The following is a 27,053-nucleotide window of genomic DNA, read 5'->3' on the forward strand; positions in this document are numbered from 1 at the left end:
AATATGGAATAAGCCAGAAGCACAAGCCCTGGTGTGATGTAGTTGGCCTCAGAAAGAAGCACAGAACCTGGTGTATTGTGGATGGTATCAGCCAGCAACTCAGGCCCTGGTGAAATGTGGATGGAATCAGCCAGCACCACAGACCACGCTTGGTCAATCTGGCCTCATCAGGCACGACAAGCACTGGTGTAATGTGGATGGCCTCAGCCAGAAACACATGCCCAGTTATGGTGAAAATGGCCTCAAAGGAAGCACTGGCCCTGGCTTAATATCGTATGGCCTCAGCCTGAAGGAAACGTCCTGGTGTAATGTGGATGACGTCAGCAAGCACAACAAGCCCTGCTGTGGTGAATATGGCTTCATCAGGCACCACAAGCACTGCTGTAATGTGAATGGCCTCAGCCTGAAGCACAGGCCCTGGTATGGTGAAAATGGCCTCAAAGGAAGCTCTAGCCCTGGCTTAATATCGGATGGCCTCAGCCTGAAGGAAAGGTCCTGGTGTAATGTGGATGGCATGAGCCAGCAACACATGCCATGGTGAAATGTGGATGGCCTAATCCAGCAGCACAGGCCATGCTGCGTTGAAGATTGCCTCACAGGAAGCACTGGGCTTGGTGTAATGTGGTTGGCCTCAGCCAGCAAAACAGGCCCTGGTGTAATCAAGTTAGCCTCAGCCAGCAACACATGCCAGTGTGAAAAGTGGATGGTATCAGCCAGCAGCACAGGCCCTGGTGTAATGTAGATGGCCTCAGAAAGAAGCACAGGCCCTGGTGTAATGTGGATGGTATCAGACAGCAACTCAAGCCCTGGTGAAATGTGGATGGAATCAGCTAGCACCACAGACCACACTTGGTCAATATCGCCTCATCAGGCACGACAAGCACTGGTGTAATGTGGATGGCCTCAGCCAGATGCACAGGCCCAGGTATGGTGAAAATGGCCTCAAAGGAAGCACTGGCCGTGGCTTAATATGAGAATGGCCTCAGCCTGAAGGAAAGGTCCTGGTGTAATGTGGATGGCGTCAGCCAGCACAACAAGCCATGCTGTGGTGAATATGGCATGTTCAGCACCACAAGCCCTGATGTGGTGAAGATGGCCTCACACAGAAGCACAGGCGCTGGTGTGCTGAAGATGGCCTCACTCAGAAGCACAGGCCCTTGTGTGGTGAAGACAGCCTCAGCCAGAAGCACAGGCGCTGGTGTAATGTGTATGGCTTCAGCCAGCAGCACATGCCATGGTGTGGTGAAGATGGCCTCAAAGAAAAAACTGGCCCTGGCGCAATGTGGATGGCTTCAGCCATCAACACAGTCCTGGTTTAATGTGGTGTGCCTCAGACAGCAGCACAGGCCCTGGTGAAATATAGTTGGCCTCAGCAAGCAACACAGGCCCTGGTGTAATGTGTTTGCCCTCAGCCAGCGCCACAGGCCCTGGTGAAATTTGGATGGCCTCAGCCAGAAGTACAGGCAATGGTGTGGTGAAGATGGCCTCACAGGAAGCACTGGCCCTGCTGTAATTTGGATGTCCTCAGTCAGCAGCACAGGCCCTGGCGTAATGTGGATGGCCTTGCTCAGCAGCACAGGACGTCGCTTGGTGAATATGGCCTCAGCCAGAAACACAAGCCCTGGTGAAATGTAGCTGGCCTCAGTCAGCAGCACAGGCCCTGGTGAAATGTGGATGGCTTCAGCCAGCAACACATTCCTAGTGTAATGAAGCACAGGCGCTGGTATAATGTGGATGGCTTCATCCAGAAGAAAAAGCCCTGGTGTGGTGAAGATGGCCTCAGCCAGAAGAAAAAGCCCTGGTATGGTGAACATGGAATCAGCCAGCACCACAAGCCCTGGTGTAATGTTGTTGGCCTCAGCCAAAAGCACTGACCCTGGTATCGTGCAGATGGCCTAACAAGAAGCACTGGCCCTGGTGTAATGTGGATGGAATCAGCCAGCACCACAGGCCTTGGTGTGATGAAGATTTCCTACGCCAGAAGCACAGGCGCTTGTGTAATGTGGATGGCTTCAGCCAGCAGCACAGGCCCTGGTGACATGTAGTTGGCCTAAGCCAGAATCACACGCCATGGGTACATGTGGATGGCATCAGCTAGGAACACAGGCCCTGGTGTGGTGAAGATGGCCTCAGCTAGAAGCAGAGGCCCTGGTGTAATGTGGTGTGCCTCAGCCAGCAGCTCAGGCCTTGGTGAAATGTAGTTGGCCTCAGCCAGCAGCACAGAACATGGTGTGGTGTAGATTGCCTCACAGGAATCACTGGCCTTGGTTTAATGTGGATGGCTTCAGTCAGCAGCACAGGCCCTGGTGAAATGTGAATGGCATCAGCCAGCACCACAGGCCCTCGCTTGATGAATATGGCCACTTCCAGCACCACAAGCCCTGGTGTAATGTGGATGGCCTCTGCCAGAACACAGGCCCTGATGTGGTGAATATGGCCTTAAAGGATGCTCTGGCCCTGGCTTAAAATCGGATGGCCTCAGCCTGAATGAAAGGCCCTGGTGAAATGTGGACACAGCAACACATGCCATTTTGAAATGTGGATGGCCTAATGCAGCAACACAGGCTCTGGTGTGGTGGAGATGGCATCAGCCTGAAGAAAAAGCCCGGGTGTGGTGAAGATGGCCTCAGCCAGAAGCAGAGGCTCTGGTGTGGTGAAGATGGCCTCACAGGAAGTACTGGCCCGGGTGTAATGTTGATGGCCTCACCCAGCAACAGAGGCCCTGGTGAAATGTGCATGGCCTCAGCGAGGAGCACAGGCTCTGGTGTAATGTAGATGGCCTCAGCCAGAAGCACAGGCCCTGGTGTAATGTGGATGGTATCAGCAAGCAACTCAGGCGCTGGTGAAATGTGGATGGCCTGGTATGGTGAAAATGGCCTCAAAGGAAGCACTGACCGAGGCTTAATATTGGATGAACTCAGCCAGCAGCACAGGCCCTGCTGTAATGAGGATGGCCTCAGCCAACAGCACTGGCCCTGGTGAAATGTGGATGGTATCAGCCAGCACCACAGGCCCTGGTGTAATGTGAATGGCCTCAGCCAACACCACTGGCCCTAGTGAAATGTGGCTGGTATCAGCTAGCACCACAGGCCCTGGTGTAATGTGAATGGCCTCAGCCAACACCACAGGCCCTGGTGTAATGTGAATGGCTTCAGCCAACACCACTGGCCCTGGTGAAATGTGGATGGTATCGGATGTGGATGGTTTCACCATTACCAAAGGCCCTGGTGAAATGTGCATGGCCTCAACCAGCAGCACAGGCCCTGGTGTAATGTGGATGGTATCAGCCAACAACACTGGCCCTGGTGAAATGTGTATGGTATTGGTCAGCACCACAGACCCTAGTGTAATGTTGATGGCCTCAGCCACCAGCACAGGCCCTGGTGTGGTGAAAATGGCCTCACAGGAAGTACTGGCCCTGGTGTTATGTGGATGGTATCATCCAGCACCAACGGCCCTGGTGTAATGTGGATTACTTTAAGAAACAGCACAGGCCCTGGTGTAATGATACTTTGCCTCAGCCAGAAGCACTGGCCCTGGTGTGGTGAAGATGGCCTCACAGGAAGCACTAAACGTGGTGAAATGTGGATTGTATCAGCGATCACCACAGGTCCTTGTAATGTGGATGGCCTCAGCCAAATACACTGGGCCTAGTGACGGGTGGATGGTATTGGCCAGCACCACAGGCCCTGGTGTAATGTGGATTTCCTCAGCCAAAGGCACAGGCCCTGGTGTGGTGAAGATGGCCTCACAGGAAGCACTGGCTATGGTGTAATGTGGATGGCCTCAGCCAACAACTCTGGCCCTGGTGAAATGTGGATGGTATAGAGATTGAAAATGTGACGTCATTCAGGGGTAAAACCGCAAAGGATTCTGGGAACTGGTGGCAAGAGGTACTAGCGCACGCAGGCTTTCAATTGAAATCAGTTACACAGCGATAAAAAGAAACACAAAAAATGGCAAGAAGCTGTTGTATTATTAACTGCAATAGCCGGTCGCATGACAGCCACGGGAAGCCGACGGGTAAAGAGATCGGTTTTTATCGGATTACGTCGTGGAAGAGGAATTGTTTAAGCCATGTTTCCGAAGTAACAAAGAGTCGACGGATGGCCTGGATATACCAAATATACGTCCCAGAACACTCCAGCTCACATGTTAGTCTGCTCCAAGCATTCCACAAAGGTCAGTGTTTTGTAGTAGTTAATACATCATTTTTCATAACATAATTGGTGATATAGGTTACAAGCAAGTCTGGCGCTGAACAGAAATTGTCGCGCTATGCTCCTTTGTTTATTGTGCATAAATAGTGAATTGTCCTGACAGAATATTGCGTTTCGCTTCTGTTATTACCATGGTACATTGACAAAAACATATACTTTTATTCACAGGATAAAACAGTTTTTTTGTATCACTAATTGCCCAGTACGATTACAGCATACAATATTATTGTCACTGCTACATTTCTGTAATGCGTACTAGAAATTATTTCTACTACTAATTAATTACCATTGAGCTCAAAGGTCCTATTAATAAACGGTTAACGAATGTGTATTTATGAAGACGATTTGTGAGACTGGTAAACTTACCTTTGTTCGTACGATGGTCTTTTGTTCTACACGGTGCATTTCAAGGTCCTGTACCCATCCGTCGGTAAACTGTACCTGGGCTTGTTGCAGTGACCTGAAGTTACTAAAAACTTCATGAGTGTATGCACTCACTCCAAGAACCGTATAATTATAAATCTGAGCGTGGTGAAAGTTGGGCAGCAGGCTGACGTCTTTTGTCCACTCTGTGTGCTCGTAAGGGTCTGACCCTTTCACTCCTTTGATTTTTTTTCCTCGTACCTTTTCTTTGCCTTTTCGTCGAGTGTGTCTTTGTACGGACCGGCACTGTTCTCCTTCGTTTTGTACATTCCTTTTTTGGTGAGGAAAGAAAAACCAAGAATGTACTGGAACCGGAGAATAAACGTTTTGCGGTGCTGCAAATGCTTGCATTTGATGCGGTACTTGGATTGTTTTGCCACCAGTTACCGGCATGCAATGCGCGAAAGTCACGTGGTCTGTCAATCTCTATTGGCCAGCACCACAGGCCCTGGTGTAATGTGGATGGCTTTAGTAAAAAGCACAGTCCAGGTGAAATGTAGTTCGCCTCAGCCAGAAGCACAGGCCCTGGTGTGATGAAGATGGCCCCACAGGAAGTACTGGACCTGGTGAAATGTGGATTGTATCAGCCATCACCACAGGCCCTTGTGTAATGTGGATGGCCTCATCCAACAGCACAGGCCCTGCAGCGACGAAGATTGCCTCATAGGAAGCACTGGCCCTGGTGGTATGTGGATAGTATCAGCCAGAAGCACAGGCCCTGGTGTCGTGAAGATGGCCTCAAAGGAAGCACTGGCCCTGGTGGTATGTGGACAGTGATGGGAATAACGGCGTTACAAGTAACGACGTTACTTTTTTCAGTAACGAGTAATCTAACTAATTACTATTCCTATCGTTACAACGCTGTTACAGTTACTAACAAGAAATTTTCCGTTTTTAACCACTTTTCAGGACAATTTTCAGCCTCTTCTGCTCTTTTCAGCACAATTTTCAGCTTCTTTGCCTGTTTTCAGCGGAATATTCAGTTTTTTCACCTGTTTTCAGTGGAATTTTCAGTTTTTTCACCTGTTTTCTGTGGAATTTTCAGCTTTTTCACCTGTTTTCAGCGGAATTTTCAGTTTTTCCACCTCTGTTCTGCACAAAGTTCAACTTATTCAACTGTTTTCAGTAAAATTCTCAGCTTTTACACCTCTTTTCACTTACTTCAAAAACCAGTTTGGCTCAGTGAGCCAAACAGGTGTTCTCAGAGCAGAAGGCCCGCGTTCAAATCCCGCTTAAGGCAAAAAAAAAATTTAGTGAACGATTTAACTTTTTAAACTCTTTTCAACACAAATTTTAGCTTCTTCACCTCTTCTCAGCAAGATTTTCAGTTTTTCACCTCTTTTCTGCACAAATTTCAGATTCTTCAGCTGTTTTCAGAACAAACTTCAGCAAAAAAGAGATAAGGAACCTGAAAATTGTGCTGAAAAGAGGTGAAAAAGCTGAAAATTGTGCTGAGAAGAGCAGAAGCAACTGAAAATTTTGCTGAAAAGGGGTGAAAAAGCTGAAATTTGTGTTGAAAAGAGTAAAAACAGTTAAACTGTTAACTGAAAAAAAAAGATACTATAAGCGGGATTTGAACCGTGCCCTCCTGCTCTGAGAACGGCTGCTCATCTCACTGAGCTAAAACATGGCTCAGCCTGGCAAGCAAAACTTGCGATCACACTGATAATGTGGTCCCACTCAGAAAAATGGGCCAAAAAATGGCATAAAAAGCTTAATATCTGATAAAGTATAAAAGTTATGAGGACCAAAAGATATAGCATGCTTCAGCAGAAGGAGCGGAACAGTTTAAAGTTTGAATGGTGAAAATCGGCTGAAAACTGAGGGAGTAGTTAACCAGCAAAGGTCGGAGCAAATAGAATAATAATAAAGTATAAAGAGAAACAGGAACTCAATAGTGTGAATGCCTGTTGAGGCATTCACACAATAAAGTATAAAGAGAAACAGGAACTCAATAGTGTGAATGCCTGTTGAGGCATTCACACAACTAGAAAATTTGCATTTCCTGCGAAAATGCTGTGTGAATGCCTCATAGTGGAATCTGAAAACAGCAGAAGGAGAACAATCTGCTGACAAGAGCTGAAGAAGCTGAAGTTTGTTCTGAAAACAGCTGAAGAATCAGAGTACAAAATTAAGTCCTGATGATGCTCTGACTCATTTTACTGTGAAACGAGACTAAAATGTTCAACAACTATTTTCCTCTGAGCTCTATGTCCTCTCAGATTGCTCCATTGTTTTCTGAAAGACAGCTCACAGATTCTGAAGCTCCAGGTTTCATCACTCTCCAACCAAAATTAACTGAACCAGCAGCAAAAGAAGATCCAAACTACGCTTCACATCTACCACGGGTCATTCTTACCAGCAGCTGTCAGACTCTATAATGCAGCTTAACATTCTTTTGGTTGTCTTACTCATCAGCTCGTTTCTTCACTGTACATTTTATACATAGCTCTGTAGATTTTATACATAACCCTGTACATTTTATGCATATCTCCCTTGTCGCGGACTGGGGGATCAGCAGGACGCTGATCAGCCATTTCTACCTTTTTCGCTCTCTCTCACTCTCTCTCTCCTCCTCTCTGTCGCTGGGGCGGAACTCATTGTGGGTTCACGCTCTCGGCCCACGCCCACTGAAGGGGAACACACCTGATGCCCATCAAGGCGATCGGCATTTAAGCCAGGAGGAGTCTGCTGGTCTTCACTGGATCATTGTCTACCACGCGTCAGTGAGAGTCAAGCCACAGCTCAAGCTAAGTCAAGTGTCTATTGTGAACGTTGTAACTCATTCTCGTTTTCTCGCCTACAGACCTCCTGGATAACCTTCCCTGAGTGAATCTTTGTGTCAAGTGTGGAGAAAGGAACTGCGGTCGTGAATGTGGAGAGTTGGAGAACGAGTGATTCCCCCCTTTGGATTTCCCTGGAGACACGTCCCCCACATTGTTGTATATAGCACTGCCCTGCACTTCGTGTATTATACACCTGGTGAACTCTGTAAATAAATTCTTGTGTTCAGCTGATTCTGGAGTCCTGCGCTTGAGTCCCCCATGGTGAACCGTAGCATAACGATCCAGCCACACTATGGACTCAGCGGACTCAGCCCCCGCCCAGCAGTGCGTCCCCACGGCCGAGGAGGTTCTGGAACACCACGAACAAATGCTGCAGCTCATCAATCAGCAGTTGGCCACTCTAACGCAAGCCCTCACTCAGCGCATACCTCTGGTAAGCCCAGCCACCCCTCCTCCCTCTGTCTCTTCACAGTTACCGGTTTCCGAGCCTCCGGCACCCAGGCCTCCGGTCCCGCTCCCTCGGACCCCCCGAAACGAGCTTTACCGGCACCGGAACCCTTTGCGGGTGAGTTTCACAAATGTGCGGGTTTCCTGACCCAGGAAAATGCAGTTTAGACAGTTGCGGAGGACATATGAAACCGATGGGGCTAAGATTGCCTTTGTTGTACATCTGGTCAGCTAAGCGGCTCAACGCCAGGCAAGCCAGGTGGGCCCTGTTTTTCACCAGATTTCTATTCACTATCACCTACAGACCCGGCTCTCAGAATGTAAAGCCCGATGCCCTCTCCCGCCTATTCGCCTCTGAAGACATTGTTCAGTACTCTCCCATTCTTCCTCCCACGTGTGTTGTTGGGGCCCTAACCTGGGAGATTGAGTCGGCTATTCGAGGGGCCCAATGGTCAGAGCCGGACCGTGGGATGGGTTCCCCGGGCATACTCTTTGTTCCCTCCTCCGTCAGGTCAGAGTTCTTCACTGGGCTCATACTGCCAGGTTCACTTGCCACCCTGGGGTCCACTGCACCACTACCTCTCTCCAACACTTCGCCTGGTGGCCATCCTTGGCTAAAGACATCCGCGAATACATCGCCGCCTGCCCTACATGCGCTCAAAACAAGAATGTCAATCAGCCCTTCTCCGGCCTTCTCCAACCTCTACCAACCCCTGGGTGCCCATGGTCACACATTGCAATCGACTTCATCACGGGACTCCCTACCTCATCAGGTAACTCGGTCATCCTCACTATCATTGACCGTTTCTCTAAAGCTGCTCACTTTGTCGCCACTGCTCTAGAGACGGCTCGGCTCCTGACTAACCACGTGCTTTGCCTTCATGGGATTCCTACGGACATCGTCTCGGACAGAGGGCCGCAGTTCATGTCACGGGTCTGGAAGGAGTTCTGCAACGCCCTCGGAGCTCAGGTCAGTCTCTCCTCCGGTTTCCACCCCCAGACTAATGGCCAGATGGAACGGGCCAACCAGGAACTTGAGGCGGCTCTTCGGTGCTTGGTATCCACCAATCAGACAACTTGGAGCGAGCAATTCCGTGGATCAAGTATGCCCACAACAGTCTCACCTCCACAGCCACCAAACACTGTGTCCCCCTTAAAGCGTCTCTAGGCTACCAACCGCCTCTCTTTCCGGCCGTCGAAGGTGAGCACTTTGTCCCCTCTGTCCAGCAGCATCTTCGGAGGTGTCGACGCGCCTGGAGAGCCACCCGAGCCACCTTTCTTCGCACAGCGGATCGCAACAAGCGCCTGGCGGATCGTCACTGGACCCCTGCACCCCCCGACGCCCCTGGACAAAAGGTTTGGCTGTTGACCAAATTCGTACCTCTCAGATCTGAGTCTAAGAATCTGTCCCCCACTTTCACTGGCCCATTCATAATCGACTCTCTGGTTAACCCTATCACGGTTCTGGGTCATTTTGACCCAGCTGTTTCGGTTTTTTGTATTTTGGTGTTTTTCTAGATTATGTTCATTATATTTATGTCCTGATTCTTTAGCTATCCTGTGTATATGATGATGATGATTATTATTATTATTCTGGTTTAGGTTTTGTCTGTGCTTAGTCTTCTCTGCCCATATGTCCCACTGTGTAAAGCTCAATTTTGATTTTGTCTTTGTCTTTGATTGCGTCTTTGTGAATTGTTTCTGGTTTGCTGTGTTACTTTGAAAGTGCTTGTCTCATGTCAGTGTATTCAGTTTTACCTGCCCCTGTCTCGTTAGCCTTAATCGCTCCCAGCTGTGCTTCCCTCCTGTGTGTGATTACCTGATTACCGTGTGTGTGTGTGTGTGTGTGTGTGTGTATAGTGGGTTTCGGTTTGCGTTCCTTGTCAGCTCGTCTGTGTAACTCCATGTTACTCAGTGTGTTCTGCGTCTCTCTGTGTTCTCTGTTCTCCGCCCCATGTTCTTCCCGGCTTGTTGTGGGTTCTGGTCAGTTCTTTAGTTTCCCCCAGTTTAGGTCTCGCTTAGCTCCCCACCCTTCTTTGCCTGTTTTTGTCACTGCCACTTTTGTAAATAAACATCACTCACACCATCAGTCTACTGCCTGCATTTTGGGTCCTTTTCCTCCAACACCACACGGCTCGCCCCGGCAGCCGTGACAAACTCGGTCTCTGTCCGTCTCAAGTTGCCCCGAATCGGATCCATAACGTGTTCCACGTGTCTCAGGTGAAACCCTCCCTGTTCAGTCCTTTGGAATAATATAAATAAAGTATTCTGATTCTGATTCTGATTCAAGAAGGACATCTCCTGATTTCATCTTCATGTTTCCCCCTCACCAGATATCCAAACCAATATCATGACAAGCAGCTTGTATGGCTGTGGCTCCAGCAAACATCAGCTGATATTAATTCTAACACCAGCTTATCAAGTTTAAAAATGCTGCAGTTTAGTGCAACATCCGCTGGTTTCCTCTTTCTGGGCGATAAACAAACAAGAGAGACGGGACTTGTGACAGGAAAGCTGATCAGCTGATCATTGACCATTTTCATGATTGAAGTAGCAACAGGAGAGGGAGGGGTAGAGAATGAGAGAAGAAGAGGCAGCAGCACAGCGCAAAGACACAGAATAACTCCAACTTTGTCTTTTTTTCATTCTAGCTGAAGTACGGGACAAATAGCATTCCTTTTATCTCAATGTGGAATTTTAAAGTTCAACCTCATCGGCTTTCTCTTTTTTGTTTTTTTGTGAGCTCTCCCAGTTGCAGCTGTGTTAGTTTTATTAGTCAGGTGTTTATTGGTCTCTTCCTCTCGTTGTTTCTCTTTTCTGTGATACTTCACATGATGGCATATGCACCACAAACAGTGGCCAGCCCATCTTACTCAGGCCCACCACTTGCTCTAATTTTTGCTGCACTGGAGCAGGCAACCCTTTTTTCACGATGCTTTTGAACAAGGCCTCTGTAGATTTATTTGGTATTACAGGCGCTCCCTGTTTAATCCCTCCATTTGCTCTGACCAGTCCCTCTAAGTGGCTGCACTCCTCATCCTTCAGAACCTCCCCCTCTAAATTAGAGGGATCTCAATAATCAGAATATTGTTTCCTCAGCACCTCCCACAGCACAGTACGATGCATCCCTATATTTACATCATCCAGCAGATTGCTTTGGCAGGCTAGACCCAGCTTAGCATTTTCAAAGATGTTTACTCTTGCATGTTTGCCAACTACCTTTCATTTTATGATAATTTTATGATATACATGTGAATAACACTTGACCTAACTACATCAAATATATGGGTTAAATGCTTTACATGGTGATAACCACCTTTTTAATCTCTGACTGAAGTTATGACAAATTCTTCTTAATCCCTGAAAAATAACAGAGCTGTACCTTCAGCTTTGTGTTGACCTAAGACTTTCAAGTCATTCACAAAACAAAGAAATGGTTTTCTTTAGGCGAGAAAGATGGCTTATAACCCACTGCAAGTTCATGTAATGGTGAGAAACGCATTATCTCGGAGATGTAAGGTGTTTTGGTACAACTTCATAAAGGTAGTTGTAATTACGTAAAGAAGACACAGACAAACATATTTATGCATGAATACCATAGAATTCAGTATCCCCGTTATTTGCAACCAGGATTTGCAGCTGTTTGAGCTAAGACTTTCAAATTATTCACAAAATGAAGAAACGTTTTTCTTTAGTAGAGAAAGATGGCTTATAACCCGCTGCGAGTGCATGTAATGGTGAGAAACGCATTGTCTCGGTGATATAGGGTGTTTTGGTACAACTTCATAAAGATAGCTGTAATTACTTAAAGAAGACTCAGACAAAATATTTCTGTATGAATACTATCGTTTTTAGTATACCCGTTGTTTGCAACCAGGATGTGCAGCTGTGTCTAGAGAGTCATTGGACAATGTAGAAGAAGTCATAGAAGTAACAGAGACAAAGATATAAGATAAGAATGATACAGGAACTGTGAATTTGTGGACAATAGGAGATATTTGAAAATGTAATTTCCAACATGTAACAGTTAGAATGTGGTGAATATAAGCGGGAACGGGAAATACAGAAAAATAGACTTTAATTAAGGGTAAAAGAAATATTTCAAAGGAATGCAGGTGATGTAGTTTGTAAGGCAATATGTGGGTATTTAAGAGCAACAGGTATTTATATGAGAATAGGATGTAAACGCTGTTCCGAGCCACTCTCCAGTCCAGAGGGTGGCGGTAATGCACCTAAAGTTGTTTGCCATCCGCCATAAAAAGATAGGGGAAGAAGAGGGTCTTATGACGATGGTGATGACGATGATGGCGTACAGGAAAGTGCCGGTCCATTTGGGTGTGGATCGTTGCGCAGATCTGTAAACACTGTTGATAGTGAACTGGGATTGTGTATTACCATACGCGGTGCATGTTTGCGTTATCAGTAAATCCCTTTAGTCTTTGTCTCGCCGAAGGGCGTGTTTCGTCAGTAGGTCTTCAGGAGGTGTGAAGACGCGTACTAAAACAAGGGACTGCACCAAGTCAGCGGACGGTAAGACCAAGTTAACCACTGTCTGTTTGGCTGTAAAATAAGCATGTATTCTGGTAGCGATCATGTCGATGAAACAAGTGAGTGAGTGACTCAGGACTCGAGGTGTAGTTGTGGGCAGCACTATAATGTGTACTGCATACAGAGCACCAAACCCTCAACATTCACGTAACGCACTGCAAAGAAAAGAAACGGAAAAGCTGATCGTTAGGCTCCAGTTTTCAGGTATGAGTCCTGGTGTACAACCAATGCAGCACGGTTGCTTTTTTCTTTGCGTTTAACTCGAGTTACAGGATGCAGCATGCATCCTGATGCAGCATGCATCCTGTAACTGTGTGGGGAGTTTGCGAGCCCTTTTCAAGTGCTTCTCTGCGCTTCTTTAAAGAAATGTTCAGACATATTGGCCCACATGTAACTTACATGACAACAAGCTGGCGCATTTAGAAAAAACAACAACAACATTTTATTTTTATTTTTTAAAATATCTTGTCATAATGAAGTCCCTGGGGCCTGGTTTAGAGCGTTACATTTCATAAATTGATTATTACTGATTTCAACTCCACTGCGATGCTGTACAAAAACGTTCTATATGCCCAACAAATTATGAATCGAACTGTTCGAATATTTACTGTACAAATCCATATACACTCTCTTACCACTTTATCAGATATGCATGTAAATATCTAACCAGCAGTTATGCCAGCAACATGTAGCCATGGTCAAGTTGACCTCCTCAAGTTCAAACGGAAAATTAGAAAATGGTTGTTGGTGCCACACAAGTTAGTCCCACTATTTCAGTAACTGCTGATATGCTGGAATTTTACCACACAGCCTAAGCTTTACAGAGACAGGTCAGAAGAAGAAAACAGGAACGACAGTTTTCTGTCTACACCCCCAAATGCCGATATCCAAATATATGAATTATAAGAACATAAAATTTTAGTCTCCCACCATACAGCTGGGGAGGGAAACTGTCTAAGTTGGACACATTATTGTACCAGGCAATAAACATGTAAAGCTGGACATTTTAAAATAGGAGTCCATGGGACTGAAAAAGTTTTGGAACCAGCCCCAAGTGACCATTACAAGAACTCCGCTCTTGTCACATATACAGCCCAAGAGTGAGCTGTGATATTGATCTCCTGCCTTCTTCATGGCACAAATGAGATCTGTGCACATACCTTTTTATCCCCTATGTCAATAGTTTTTAGTCTTGGAGATTGGTACTTGTTTTTTGTGAGTGAGTAGACGTTAGCATTTTACCGACTGCAGATAAGATATCCTCCATGACAAATGTTTTAAAACAATAGTGGGTGTTCCAGAACTCCAAAGAGTTATTGAACAAAGGAACACCAACTGGTGCATCAGTTCAATTCAGTTTTATTTATATATTGCAAAATCAAAACAACAGTTGCCTCAAGGCGCTTTATATTGTAGACTGTACATCTATACAAAACGGAGAAAACTCCAACAGCCAAGTGCTTGCTCAACCCCTATGAGTGACCACGAGAAGGGGGGGAAAAAAACCTCCCTTTTAGCAGGTAGAAACCTCTTGCAGACTTTATCATAAAGGAAAGTTTTAAGCCTCATATAGGGGTGGCTGTAGCCAAAGTTCACTCTAATTTTTCATGTGTCTGAGCGAACACACAAACTCCCTGAGTGGTCCCTTGGACCACTGTGAGCAACAGTAGACGTGTACACTGTGGTCACGCCAGCATCGAATCCATCCAAGTTACATGGTTTATTAAAATCATCAAATTACATTTATGTTTGACTACTTTTAATTAAGTGCTTTAGCCCACTTACAATGAAAATTAAAAAAAAAAAAAAAAAATCTTGTTCATGACCTGTGTAGTATGTTAACACTATTGGAAGTAAAAATAACTTGAACTCCAATTTTGAAAACAAAACTTTCTTCTTCTTCTTCTTCCTTTTTTTTTTTTTTTATAAAGCTCTGACTTGTATTATGAGTATGAGTCTGTGGTCTGGGAGAGAGTCCTGTAACTCTGTCTGCAAAATACAGTATATAAAGACCAATGTTGGGCAATTAATTATATAGTTACTTCTTCAAAAAAGTAACTGAGTTATGCAAACAAAAAAGTTTTTTGCAGCTGTTTACCTAAAAATGCAGCCAAGGCATTTTTTTTTAAATAAACATTTCAAACTATTTACAGAACAATCAGGTGTTCTGCATCAAATCTGATGCCACACAAATCATTTGTGCCACTCCAAAAAATAATTTCTGTCCACTATGAGATAAAGGAGAACAACAGCCTGATACCTGCAGGCCTGACAACAGGAGATGTATCACTCCTGTAACACCTGTAACATTCAGCAGTCGCCTCATTGTTCTGACACACACAACAAAACTATTGACTACACTACACACTAACTACACAAGATTTGTGCTAAACGTCGCAAATCTCTCACATCTCAACACGCCGCCGTCACCCCTAAAACTTCCCCCTTCCTAAACAACTAAATGCCATTTTGCCATATCATTTTTTTGATTGGTCGAAGAATTTTAAATTTGATTCAGAATTTTTAAACAGGGAGCTAACGAAAAGACACCAGTATGGAAGAAATATACTCTTTTTCTAGTCCCTGTCAGTACTCTTCATGCAGCATTTTGTATTAAATAAAGGCTTTTCAGGGAGTTTTTAGGACATGCTGATAATAATGAATTACAATAGTCCAGCCTAGAAGTAATAAATGCTTGAAGTAGTTATTGAACATAACTCTGAGACGGGATGTTTCTAACTTTAGAGATATTGTACAATGGATAAAAGCAGTCCGATATATTTGTTTAATATGTGTATTGAAGGAAATATCCTGGTCAGCAATAAGTCACACAATGTTACCGGAGGCCAAGGTAATACTATCCAGCTTAAAAATCTGGTGAGATACCATATTTCTAAGATATTTAGGGCCAAATACAAGGACCTCAGTTTTATCTGATTTAGAACAAGAAATTAGAGGTCATCCAGGTCTTTGTCTTTAAGACATTTCTATAGTCAGTGTGTGTATCATGTGGCTTCACAGATACCTATATACTTAGAGGTGGGTATCATCTCCCTACCAATGAAACTGTATGCTATACCTTCGAATTATATTGTCTCAGGGGAGCATCATATCATGCACAAAATGCACACAGGTGACTGCAGTACATCCTCGACCAATAAATCTGTACAAATTACAAGATGTGGCAATCCTATTAGTCCTGTAGCTTATAACAACACTTGTATCATTACATTAGTACTTGCAATTAAAATATAAGGTAGGGTTTGGGGGGAATTTGGGTATTTTACCTTTTTTTGCTTTTAATTTTACTCTCAGACAAGCATCTTGTGACACAGTAAACACCTCCCATAGTAGTTCTCTGAACTTGTATGGCAAAAAAACAGTTTTAGATGAAAATGGTAATGTAATTATACTGATTAATTTGTGTCAATTTGTGCCCTTCAATTGTCCACTGTGAAGTGACCTGTGAGCCCTGACCTCCTGTTTACCGAAGAGTTCACTCCAGCCAGAGTCAGCAGGATGGAGCAGGAGGAGGCTCTGTGCTTTTTGAAGGCATTTTTGGAGGAGTTTCCAGCTGCTCTGGAGGAAGGCGCTTCACTTCCTGTTAGCCCTCTTAGTCGTAAAGTCACAATGGAGGAGTTGCATGGAGAGAGCCTGGAGCTGGGCCTGAGGCTATTGGCAAGCAGGTATGACTGGGAAGGAGACAAACTGAATAGAAGTTTATAACGATGAACAAATTTAGTTTTCTCTGGTCCAATAAGAGAAAATGATTGTGGCTATGTATTGATGCATGTTCAACTGTCCAGGTAAAGAAACGTCAAAAAGTTGATTCTGATCTCCTCTGTCTGATTCTGTTGTTCCATCCTTTCATTTTATATTAAACCTTAATTTTATTTCTGTAGAAAGCAGTGTCCACAGTTAAGCTTGCTGATGGGGGTCCTTAGTTTGGTCTCACATAATATTTTAATTATCATAATACAAAGTACTGTTCTATCTGCATATCTCATGTGTGTGACTATGTGCTATAGTGCAGCAATCCCCGACCCCTGGGCCACGGACCGGTACCAGTCCGTGAGTCGTTTAGTACCAGGCCGCAAGAGTTGAGGCTCAGGTGTGGAATTTATGGTTTTCAGGGTTTTTCACTGGTTTTTATCATTATTTTTTTTATCATTAACTCGGTTTCCCTGGGCCTTTTCTGTGTGTTATGAATAAATCTTCTCTTTTTTTGGGGGGGGGTTACCGGTACTGGTTTTATTTTGTTGTATTTATCTGTCACACCTTAAAGGCCAGTCAGTGAAAATATTGTCAGACAGACCGCTTGTGCAACATTCCACACATTTCTGACAGTTCTGTTCTTGGCGTGCTCATTTAGGATGCTTGCCTGGCGAGCCAGTTTGAATCCATGGCCAGAATAATAGCTGCTGTTACAATGTCAAGTGAAAACACAAAATGCCAAACAAGAGAGCTACAGAACACATTTACATTTACTTCTTCGCTGTTTTTACAGATGAGATCTTACCATTTGCATTTCAGGATGATTATTCTTTGATGACTGATAGATCAGGACAGCGTTTCTTTTATCACAAATCTTATTGTGCCATACTTTTCTGTGTGGCACCATCTAAAAGCCAATATGAATGACTAAACATGCACAGCTTTGGTGTATGCTCAACTTTGCAAGTGTTTGAAGTGAAAAGCAGTCAACAAGGATGGGTAAAGGACAAAAGTTGCAAGTAAAGAGATGCATGAGGAAAACTAACCTTGATGCCACACTGACTGTTGGACTGTGTGAATAAAATGTTATATTTTTTACTGTTGAAAGATGCTAAACAATATCAAGCATAAACTCAATCAAAAAAAGATGGTTGGTGAGTTGTTGTAACCCTAATCCTAACCTAGTCATTGTCATTTGTAGAGAAAATTGTTGACATGTGTTGCTGCTTTTCAAGGTTCCATACAAAATGTAATGTGTCATTAACTAGTCTGGAAAAATCACTGACAGATATTACAGACCTTTTTACACAGTGATGTTTCTTATGAATTAATTTGGATAGGACTATTAGGGGAACAGTGAGCTTATAGAAACAGGTCAGGAGGTGATGTTAAGACACACACCATTTAGTTAGTGATGGGCCTTAATTAATATTATAAATACAAAGGACACTCTGTGGATTATTTTACATATTCCATTTTTTAAATGTAATGATTTTTAGTGTCTGGTGATACACAAGCAGACATGAAGTAAAACTGTTATTTATTCTTGTTTTATACAAACTGTAAATGAAGTGTATCTTTCCAGCAGTTTGCACATACTAAACTGAAAATGTGAGTCGAATGGTGATTATTGTTGTATAATAATAATGGATTGCATTTATATAGCGCTTTTCAACGCACCCAAAGCGCTTTACAATTCCACTATTCATTCACTCTCACACACTGGTGGAGGCATGCCACAGCTGCCCTGGGGCAGACTGACAGAAGCGAGGCTGCCATATCGCGCCATCGGCCCCTCTGGCCAACACCAGTAGGTGGTAGGGTAAAGTGTCTTGCCTAAGGACACAGTGACCAGGACAGAGAGCCCGGGGATCGACCTAACATTTTTGTTAGGTAAGAAGTCTGGGCTTCTAGAAATCAATAATCTGCAGTCAATCTTTCTGCAGTGAGAAGAGGCTGATAAAAGACTTTCAAACACTTTTAAACTTTGAGTAGGAAAAAGTAACACTTAAAAACTGTGACTGGCTTTCTGTTCTGCTCACATTTTCTACAGAAGTATTCCCTGTCAGGAAGGCTTCATTTCCTGTCTGCAGAAACAAAATTGTTCATGCCACTTCCTGTTTCCTAAACACAATCTTTGCTGCCAGAGAAATGCAATTCTGTAGAGGAAAAGAAGCGCATTTACAGGTTGCTGCCTAAAAATTATCTTTTTTTTTTCTGTCCACAATTTGGACTTTGGTGCAACACTTTGTGGCTGCAGTTAGAAAAATGACTCAAACTTCAAGAGATTACACAACGTGTATTTATCTCTGTGTTTGTTCAGGGGTGCTTCTCCAAGACTCGGTGCCCTCCTTTGCCAGGCAGCATATTCCCAGCTGCTGCAGACTGACCTTTTACCTTACCAGTGCCCTGAGGAACCTGAAGGTGACCAAGAAGAGAAGGCAGACGACAAAACAGTCTGTACGTTTGTGGTGCTTTGAATATATTGCATTATACTGAAAGATGCCAATTTGAATTTCAAGCAGACAGAATGAAATAATCTTGTGTTTGGAAGTTGTCTGTCCAGGATCATATATCTGATATACACTCTCCAAGTAACTTGATACCAACTTATCATTACCAAATATCATTAGCGGTACTAACACAGAACACATTCACACTTGTCTTCACATCTCAGGCCTTATTGGCATGTTCACAGATTATAATTTATCTTTTACAGTGCATTTGAGGGGCTGCAAAGGGAAGATGATAATTTATCCAATACATATCCCCCTCTGTCTGCTGCCACACAGCCAACTTGGGCACAGCCTCAGCCTCGATGATGCCACATGTGTGTGAAAGGGTCCGTTTTAATACAAACAATTATATTTTCAGTTTCTAAAGTTTTTAAACAAGTAAAAAACTAAAATTGAAACTATGAGTAGACCTCTCTGTCCTTTTAAAAGGAACTGGTGTACATTTGCATAGTGGTTGGCAATGTTGCATTGCACTGCACTGAAAAGTGGTATTTTGACTTCCATCCATTCGCTTCCACTTATACTTTTCAGGGTCGTGGGGGGTGCTCGAGCCTATCCCAGCTGTCATAGGGCGAGAGGCGGGGTACACCCTGGACAGGTCGCCAGTCTGTCACAGGGCTAACACGTAGCGACAGACAACCATTCGCGCTCACATTCACTCCGGCATTCACACCTATGGGCAATTTGGATTAACCAATTAACCTCTCCTCACAAACTGCATGTCTTTGGACGGTGGGAGGAAGAAAGATCACAGAAAGACCCCGGCCTGATGGTGGAATTGAACTCAGGACCTTCTTGCTGTGCGGCAACAGTGCTAACCACCGCGCCACCATGCTGGAAGTATTTTGACTTCCATTGTACATATTAATTCAGGGAATAAAATGCCTTTGTCCATGACGTTATTGAAAAAAAAAAACCAGAAATATAACAGTTTTCTTACTTGTATTGTAATTTATTGTCAGTATTTCAGTCGGAGGCAGTCCAACGCACCTTCCTGAATAAACTGATAGATGTAGCACTGGCGTGGCACAGAAACTTCCCCAAGGTGGCCCTTTGTCCCTCTTGCAACCTTCAGTGCTCCATTCATGCCATCAAAAACACCCGGAGAAAAATGGAGGACAAACATTTGGCTTTAGCCGAGTTCAACCAGCTCTTTGGAATTCAGGTATGAAAAATATCACAGACACAAAAATAAAAACTGAAATTACAATCCCAACTAATTATAAAACATACTGTCATGTAAAAAAAAGTTTTCACATGACCGCATAAAGTCCTGTTAAAACTAAGTGTACCCTTACTGCCTGTATAGGAATAAAGTAAGCAGCAGTGAGGTGCTGATCATCTGGCACCTCTATAAAAGCCATATTTGAAGAAAGCCAAGCATACACAAATGCTGCATGGTGGTGGAGAGGTGATTTAGACTTGTTGTGCAGCATATCTTGCAGTCACCAACTCAACCATGAGCTCCTCTGCATACCAAAGTATTCTAGAGTCACATCTGAGGCCATCTGTCCAACAGCTAAAGGGTGAAGTGGGGGGGGCAAATCAAGGTCTTGCATTGGCCAAGTCAAAATCTAGACCTGAACCCAGTTGAATTTCTATAGTAGAAACTCAAGAATGTTGTGCATAAACAGATGCCTCTCAAACCTCATTGAAGTAAAACAACGCTGCAAAGAAAAATTTAACACAGACAAAGTGGGGAGGGGAGCAGGCGGCTCTTCTACATCCCCATTTCCTACACCTTGTTTGGCGCCAGGGTTGGCTTGATCTGGGGATTGGTAGGCTGCATCCTGGCATCACTGCTGCCTATGGGGGGCATCTGTCAGCCCACACTTCAGAGGGTGGGGTGGATTGTAGGCGGTCCTACAAGCCACTGAATCATGGGGTACACTTAGTTTTTCACAAAACTGCATTCTGTGACATTTATTTATGACTGTGTCTTTCTTTCCCTCCCGTATGGTCCAGGATGATGTAGATCGTGCTTACTATGCTGTGTTTGATGGCCATGGAGGGGTGGATGCAGCAACCTACGCTGCCACTCACCTCCATGTTGTTCTAAGTAAACAGGAGATGCTGCAGAGTGATGCAACCACAGCCTTTAAAACAGCCTTCAAACGCACAGATGACATGTTCAGAAACAAGGCCAAGAGAGAGGTACTGAGAAAGCAGCAGCACAGCATCTTGAGCACAATGTTTTCTGCTGACATTTACATGCTATAGTACTCAACTTGGTGTGCTGTCATGCTTTGTCTTTTGTCTTTAAATTACACTTGTGTGTGCTGCAGCGTCTCCGGAGTGGCAGTACAGGAGTGGCAGTACTGATCCAGGATCAAGAGCTGACTGTTGCTTGGCTGGGAGACTCTCAGGCAGTACTGGTCAGAGATGGGCATGTTGTTAGACTCATGGACCCACATAAACCAGAGAGAGAGGTAAGAATCCCACATACAAACACACAACCTCTGCTGCCTCAAATTTCATACTATGTTGTATTCCAAAATGGGAATGCAGATGAAATATTTGAAAAGTTTATTGCGTGATATGGGTTAAGTCAAACATTCCTCAGAGCTCTTTCTCACACACTCTGTGTGTGTGTGTGTGTGTGTGCGCGTGTGCGTATGCGTGCGTGCGCATGTGTATGTTTTTTAACGATTACTAACAAATGCAGTTACTTCATGTGAAGTTAAATCACTCATACACTTATTTTTACATACTCACATATAATGATGAGAAGGAAGCCAGAAGCTAAACTCCTTCTCTGATGTGTTAAACTGTCCAGGATGAGAAACAGAGAATTGAGGATCTTGGAGGCTGCATTACTTTCATGGGTTGCTGGCGTGTTAATGGCACATATGCTGTATCGAGAGCCATAGGTAAGTCAGTCCCAACTCACAAAACCACAGGAATGTAGATGTGATTTGACTGGCTGTATCGTATAGTACTTCTCAAAGTGTGACCTTAATTGACCTCCACTGCTACATAAACTGAGGTTGCTCATGTTAGCTGAAAGTAAACGACAAACTTGGTTCCAAAAAAAGTTGAGACAGCGTGTAAATTGTAAATTAAAAGGGAAATCTAATGATTTGCAAAACTCATTAACTCATATTTGCAATCAGTGTTTAGATATTTAGAAAATGTACCATTTTATGTATAAAAAACCCAACTCATTTTAAATTATATGATGAAAAAAGATAAGCTTATTTCAGTTTTATTTCAACTGAAATAGAGATAAAAACGCAAATGAAAAACTGCTATATTAGTATTATTGAAAGTGCATTCATAAGTATTATTGATAGTAAGGCTACAGCTAGATTAATGGATAGATACTTTATTGATCCCACAAAGGAAATTTTTGTGTTGGTAAGCACGTATTCTGCTGATCATTCTTTTGATTGAGATACAGGTCTTGATGAAATGCTCACTGGTTTAGGTTTTAGAAATTGCAATGTTTTTAGAGGTTTACTGTAGTGCGAAAAAGTTTTTGCCCCCTTCCTTATTTCCTACTTTTTTGTATGTTTGTAACATTTAATTGTTATAGATCAAACACATTTAAATACTAGACAAAGACAATACAATTAAACTCAAAATGCAGTTTCTAAATGAAGGTGTTTACTATTAAGGGGGGAAAAAATCCAAACCTACATGGTCCTGTTCCTGTGTGAAAAAGTGATCGCCCCCCTAAGCCTAGTAACTAGTTGGGCTGCCCTAACTGGCGATGAGTCTTTTACAGTTCTGTGGAGGAATTTTGGCCCACTCATCTTTTCAGAATGGTTGTAATTCAAACAGATTGGAGGATTTTCAAACATGAACCGCCTTTTTAAGGTGACCTACTGGATGCTCCTCATTTGACTCAGCCCTGCTTGCCACAGGTATCACTGTTCAATATTTATATAGCGCCATACCACAACAGTTGCGTTAAGGTGCTTTATATTGTAATGGAAAGACTACAGTAATCACTGCCAAATAAAGTAAGATAGCTGCCAACAACCTTCAGCAAGCAGAAGAATTTAAATAATGTGTCACCTGGACACATACACGTTTTTTTATTTGCATCACTGTAAAGGCTGCCTCTTTGTTCTTCACCGTGTGTGTAGACAGAACTAGACTGCAGCTCCATGTTAAACTACTTAGATGATGACAAGTAATCCTCACCTTACATGCAACATCTGTAAAAAGAAATGTTGTGTGCAGTGCATGTGTTAAAGTTACTTAAATTGTTGCAGCCCTAATTGAGAGTCAGGGAGTCTTTATAGACTTTATTAATCCCACACTAGGAAACTGGGATGAAAAAGTGACTTAGAGATATTAGAGAATTAAGAAAAATAAAGTAAAAAACAAGAGTAACTTGTGTTATGTACAAATGGTTACTATATACAGTAAAATATACTAAAAGGGAGGGTTTTTGTATACATAAAATGCAGTGTGAGTGATTATGTACACGTGTTTTGCCTATTGATTTAATAAATAGTTTTCAGGCAATGACTGCAAGAGTCTGATGAGGTTCTGCAGTATTCACTTGCAGCTGTTAACCACTCATCCATCCCTCGTTCAGGTGACTTTGACCAGAAGCCCTTTGTGTCTGGAGACGCTGACTGCCTAACAATGAAACTGCAGGGTGATGAGGACTATGTGCTTCTGGCATGCGATGGCTTCTTTGATGCAATTAAGGCGTCAGCAGTCCCACATCTAGTTATGGATGCACTAAAGCTGGCTGGTAAACCAAAAGGAGCAAATGCTCCAATGGAACAGTCCGAGGATGATGTGGGGGCAAGAGTCGCCCAACAGTTGGTGGGTAATGCTAAGACAGCTGGTTCTAGTGATAACATCACAGTAATGGTGGTGTTCCTGCGCCCACCAGAGCAACTGCTGGCTCAGTAGACCACCCTAGGAGTGCACAAGCTGCTCAGTACTCCACTTCTCGACATGCACCACAGCAATCCAGGAAAGGTGTGGTGCACAGACACCATTGTGCCAAGCTGTTGCCTGCTTTTGTCCTCAGGTGCATTAAGACATGCTGCAGATTGACGCTAGTCCAGGGATGTCAAACTCGTTTTAAATTGTGTCCCACACAATTCGATTTTAAGTTGAGCGAACCAGTGAAAGTATAAGAAAAAGAAATGCAATTTTAACTGTACATCTCAGTTTCCATAGAATAGAGTAGAATAGAATAGAAAAAATAGCTCTTTATTGTCATTGCACAAGGGTTTAAGGGTGCCAACTGTGGAAAATCGAACTTTTATGTCCTTTAATCTTTTAGAGTCTATATCAATAGGAATATGAATTATGGTAGTACAGTTAAAATCAATGAAATACTGCACATTTTCTGAAGTCTTCCAGCAGGCCACATTAGAGTCTTTGCTGGGCTGATTCCAGCCTCTGGGCCTTATGTTTGACACCCCTGATCTAGTCTCACTATCGTGCTGCTTTGAAATAAAAGCTTACACTGCTGTATTGAGGCAACAGTGTTTGAAAAGTTCTAATAGATAATGCAAGGGTCACACTAACCCCCAGTGCTGCAACCTGTACATCCCAAATGTGCCTGCTCTCTAAAATAGCTACTTCACTTTTCCACTTGTTTGACTGTTACTGAATTTAAGGACAGCTTGTCCAGCTTTTGTTGTCAGTATTGATCTTAAAATATTGATCTGATGTGGCACTAGCTGTTAAAACAGCTATGTGTCTTGGTGCAAAGTGGATTTGTATTTCTATAAAAATACAAATCATAATAATTTCAAAGATTTTATATATGTTTCTGTTATGTTCCATTGTCACTCTGATGTGTGATTATGACAGAAGTCTTACTGAGTGATTCTGTGGGGGAAGCAAAGAAAGCCACAACTTGAACTTTATGAGCAGCTGAACACCCGTTTGCGAGATGAAATAGCTACAGAATACTCACTGCTCAATAATCAAAGCTCAGTTTAACCACAAAAATGGAGACTGTTTTTAATATTTTCAGTGTTAGCTCTGCTTGTTACTAACATCACATCCTGACACCTTTTTCTGTTTAAGATAGAAAGATTTGCCTCCTCTTGGCCTACATACCGTTAAGACATTCTGTTACCCTTTTAATCTCTTCATTATCATGTTTTATTCATTTTATTTTTGTTCTTGTTCACCATGCCTTATCAGTATGTCCTCATTGCAATATTAACATATAATGGAAATCACAGACAATGGCGGATAATGACATTATAAATGCTTTGTTTTTAATGTGCAAGTGATACCTTTATGTTACAAAATGAATAGTTTTTGTGTCAGTCTAAAAAATGCATTCAAGAGCTGGGGGATGGGGCGGTCACCTAACTCAGTTGAAGCAAGGTAGCACTGATGTGGAACATTGATAATAAATTCTGATGTGATTCCTGTGTATGTTTGTTTGTTTGTTCTAAAATGTCCAAATCTTTAAAACGGAAGTCTTGACAATAATGTTTCCCGTAACACACAAAGAAATAATAATACACTTCATATTGTGTATTGCAGAGAAGAAGGTTTAATATTGTCTCAATAAACAGCCGTGCAAACACAATCTGGTCAGGATCTGTTTGTTTTGTCCTTTATCAACAAGGTTTACAATATTCTCTGATGATAATCGATCCATTTCAAATTTTATTTATATAGCACCAAATGACTACAACAGTCGCCTCAAGGTGCTTTATATTGTAAGGTAGACCCTCCAATACATACAGAGAAAAACCCCAAAATCATGTGATCCCCTATGAGCAAGCGCTTTGGTGACAGTGGGAAGGAAAAAGCAGGCTCGGGAAGGTGTGGCCATCTGTTGCTAGATAGAAGGAAGACAGGACAAAAGACATGCTGTGGAAGAGAGACAGAGATTAATAACGGGTATGATTCAGTGCAGAGAGGTCTATTAACACATAGTGAGTGAGAAACGTGACTGAAGAAGAAATATATATTTATTATTCTTATTCTTCCTATATTTATTGTTGTTCTTTTGCACTGTATGGAACTGGAGCCTCCTCGTCTCGTCTCTCTATAGACTGAACTGTATATAGCAGAGATGACAATAAAGTTGACGTTGATTTTGACTTTGAAATACTCAGTGCATCATGGGAGTCCACCAGCAGCCTACTACTATTGCAGTATAACTAAGGGAGGATTCAGGGTCACCTGTTCCAGCCCTAACTATATGCTTTAGCAAAAAGGAAAATTTTAAACCTAATCTCATAGATTCCCTTCCCTTATTTAAGTCACAGCTCAAAACCTACTTGTTTAAACTGGCTTACTTACTTTAATACAGATTAAAGTAAGTAAGAGATTGTACTTGCTGTCATCTTATTTGTTTTTCTCTTTTGTTTTTTTAGTTGTTGTTTTCTGTATTTTAATTTATTAGTATCTATTTTAATCCATTGTTTTATTGATACCGTTTTCTCTTTGTAAGGTGATCTTGGGTTTTAGAAAGGCGCCCTCAAATAAAATGTTGTTGTATTATTATTATTAGTAGTAGTAGTAGTAGAAACAGTAGTAGTAGTAGTAATCAAGGTCTTGATTATTCAAGACCTTGTATGTGTGAAGCAGAATTTTAAATTCAATTCTGGATTTAACAATGAGCCAATGAAGACAAGCCAGTGTAGGAGAAATATGCTGTCTCTTTCTAGTCCCCGTCAGTACTCTTGCAGCTGCATTTTGGATTAACTGAAGGCTTTTCAGGGAGTTTTTAGGACTTCCTGATAATAAAGAATTACAGTAGTCCAGCCTAGACTACTAGTTCAAATGCATGAACTAGTTTTTCAGCATCACACTGAGACAGGATATTTAAGATTTTAGAGATATTTCACAAATGGAAGAAAGCAGTCCTACATAGTTGTTTAATATAGAATATTTGTATCTTGAGACTGTTGAGTGGGTTAGGATAGATTGTATGTATAACAGTACCACTGGAATTCATATATATTGCGTTGGGGCTCATGTTGTAGCTCAAAAGCCACAATATAAAGTGGTGATTGTCCAGAGTTTGTAGAAACATCGCTTGTAGTTTAAATTATTTTGGATAATCAGTTAAAAATGAAAGCAAGAGGTGCTGTCTTTTCCCCCAAAGCCAACCTCAGGCATGTCCCTGAGGAGGAGGAGTTTAGGAAAAGAGAAGAGTGGTGCTCAGAATTCAAAACCTTATGTGACACCAGATGTCCGCTGTGTTGAAATTAAAATGTGCAGAAGATGGACTATAAAATGTGCATCTTACTTAACCAACATATTCTAACCCTGTTGTTTAGAGTTAGAGCATATAAAAATTAACAGCATGTGAAAAATAAGGTTGTAATTTAAAGTAGGGAAAGACAATGTAGGGCCAGATTTACTAAAAATAAAAACATACCCACAGCATGGCACTGCCACCGCCATGCTTCACTGTAGGGATGGTATTAGTCAGGTGATGAAAGGTG

General features: G+C 42.9%; 1 protein-coding gene across 1 annotated transcript; it reads left to right on the plus strand.

The window, feature by feature from the left end:
- The first annotated feature begins 12,162 nt into the window (after positions 1-12,162).
- ppm1f (protein phosphatase, Mg2+/Mn2+ dependent, 1F) lies at positions 12,163-25,180 on the plus strand. Its single transcript, XM_063490213.1, has 8 exons — positions 12,163-12,406; positions 15,884-16,110; positions 18,462-18,598; positions 19,617-19,819; positions 20,620-20,808; positions 20,940-21,083; positions 21,431-21,524; positions 23,204-25,180. Exons 2-8 carry the CDS (start codon positions 15,944-15,946, stop codon positions 23,527-23,529), a joined length of 1,260 nt encoding a protein of 419 aa, XP_063346283.1. The 5' UTR covers positions 12,163-12,406; positions 15,884-15,943; the 3' UTR covers positions 23,530-25,180.
- The last annotated feature ends 1,873 nt before the right edge of the window (positions 25,181-27,053 follow it).

Source organism: Pelmatolapia mariae, linkage group LG12 (assembly GCF_036321145.2).
Source record: "Pelmatolapia mariae isolate MD_Pm_ZW linkage group LG12, Pm_UMD_F_2, whole genome shotgun sequence".
Classification (NCBI taxonomy): domain Eukaryota; kingdom Metazoa; phylum Chordata; class Actinopteri; order Cichliformes; family Cichlidae; genus Pelmatolapia; species Pelmatolapia mariae.

What these genes read in the sequence shown, in the direction of transcription:
- ppm1f (XM_063490213.1), top strand. Translation starts at nt 15,944, where the DNA reads ATGGAGCAGGAGGAGGCTCTGTGCTTTTTGAAGGCATTTTTGGAGGAG. An exon ending in CTGAGGCTATTGGCAAGCAG is followed by an intron (nt 16,111 to 18,461) that starts GTATGACTGGGA and finishes GTGTTTGTTCAG; the next exon opens with GGGTGCTTCTCCAAGACTCG. An exon ending in GGCAGACGACAAAACAGTCT is followed by an intron (nt 18,599 to 19,616) that starts GTACGTTTGTGG and finishes ATTTATTGTCAG; the next exon opens with TATTTCAGTCGGAGGCAGTC.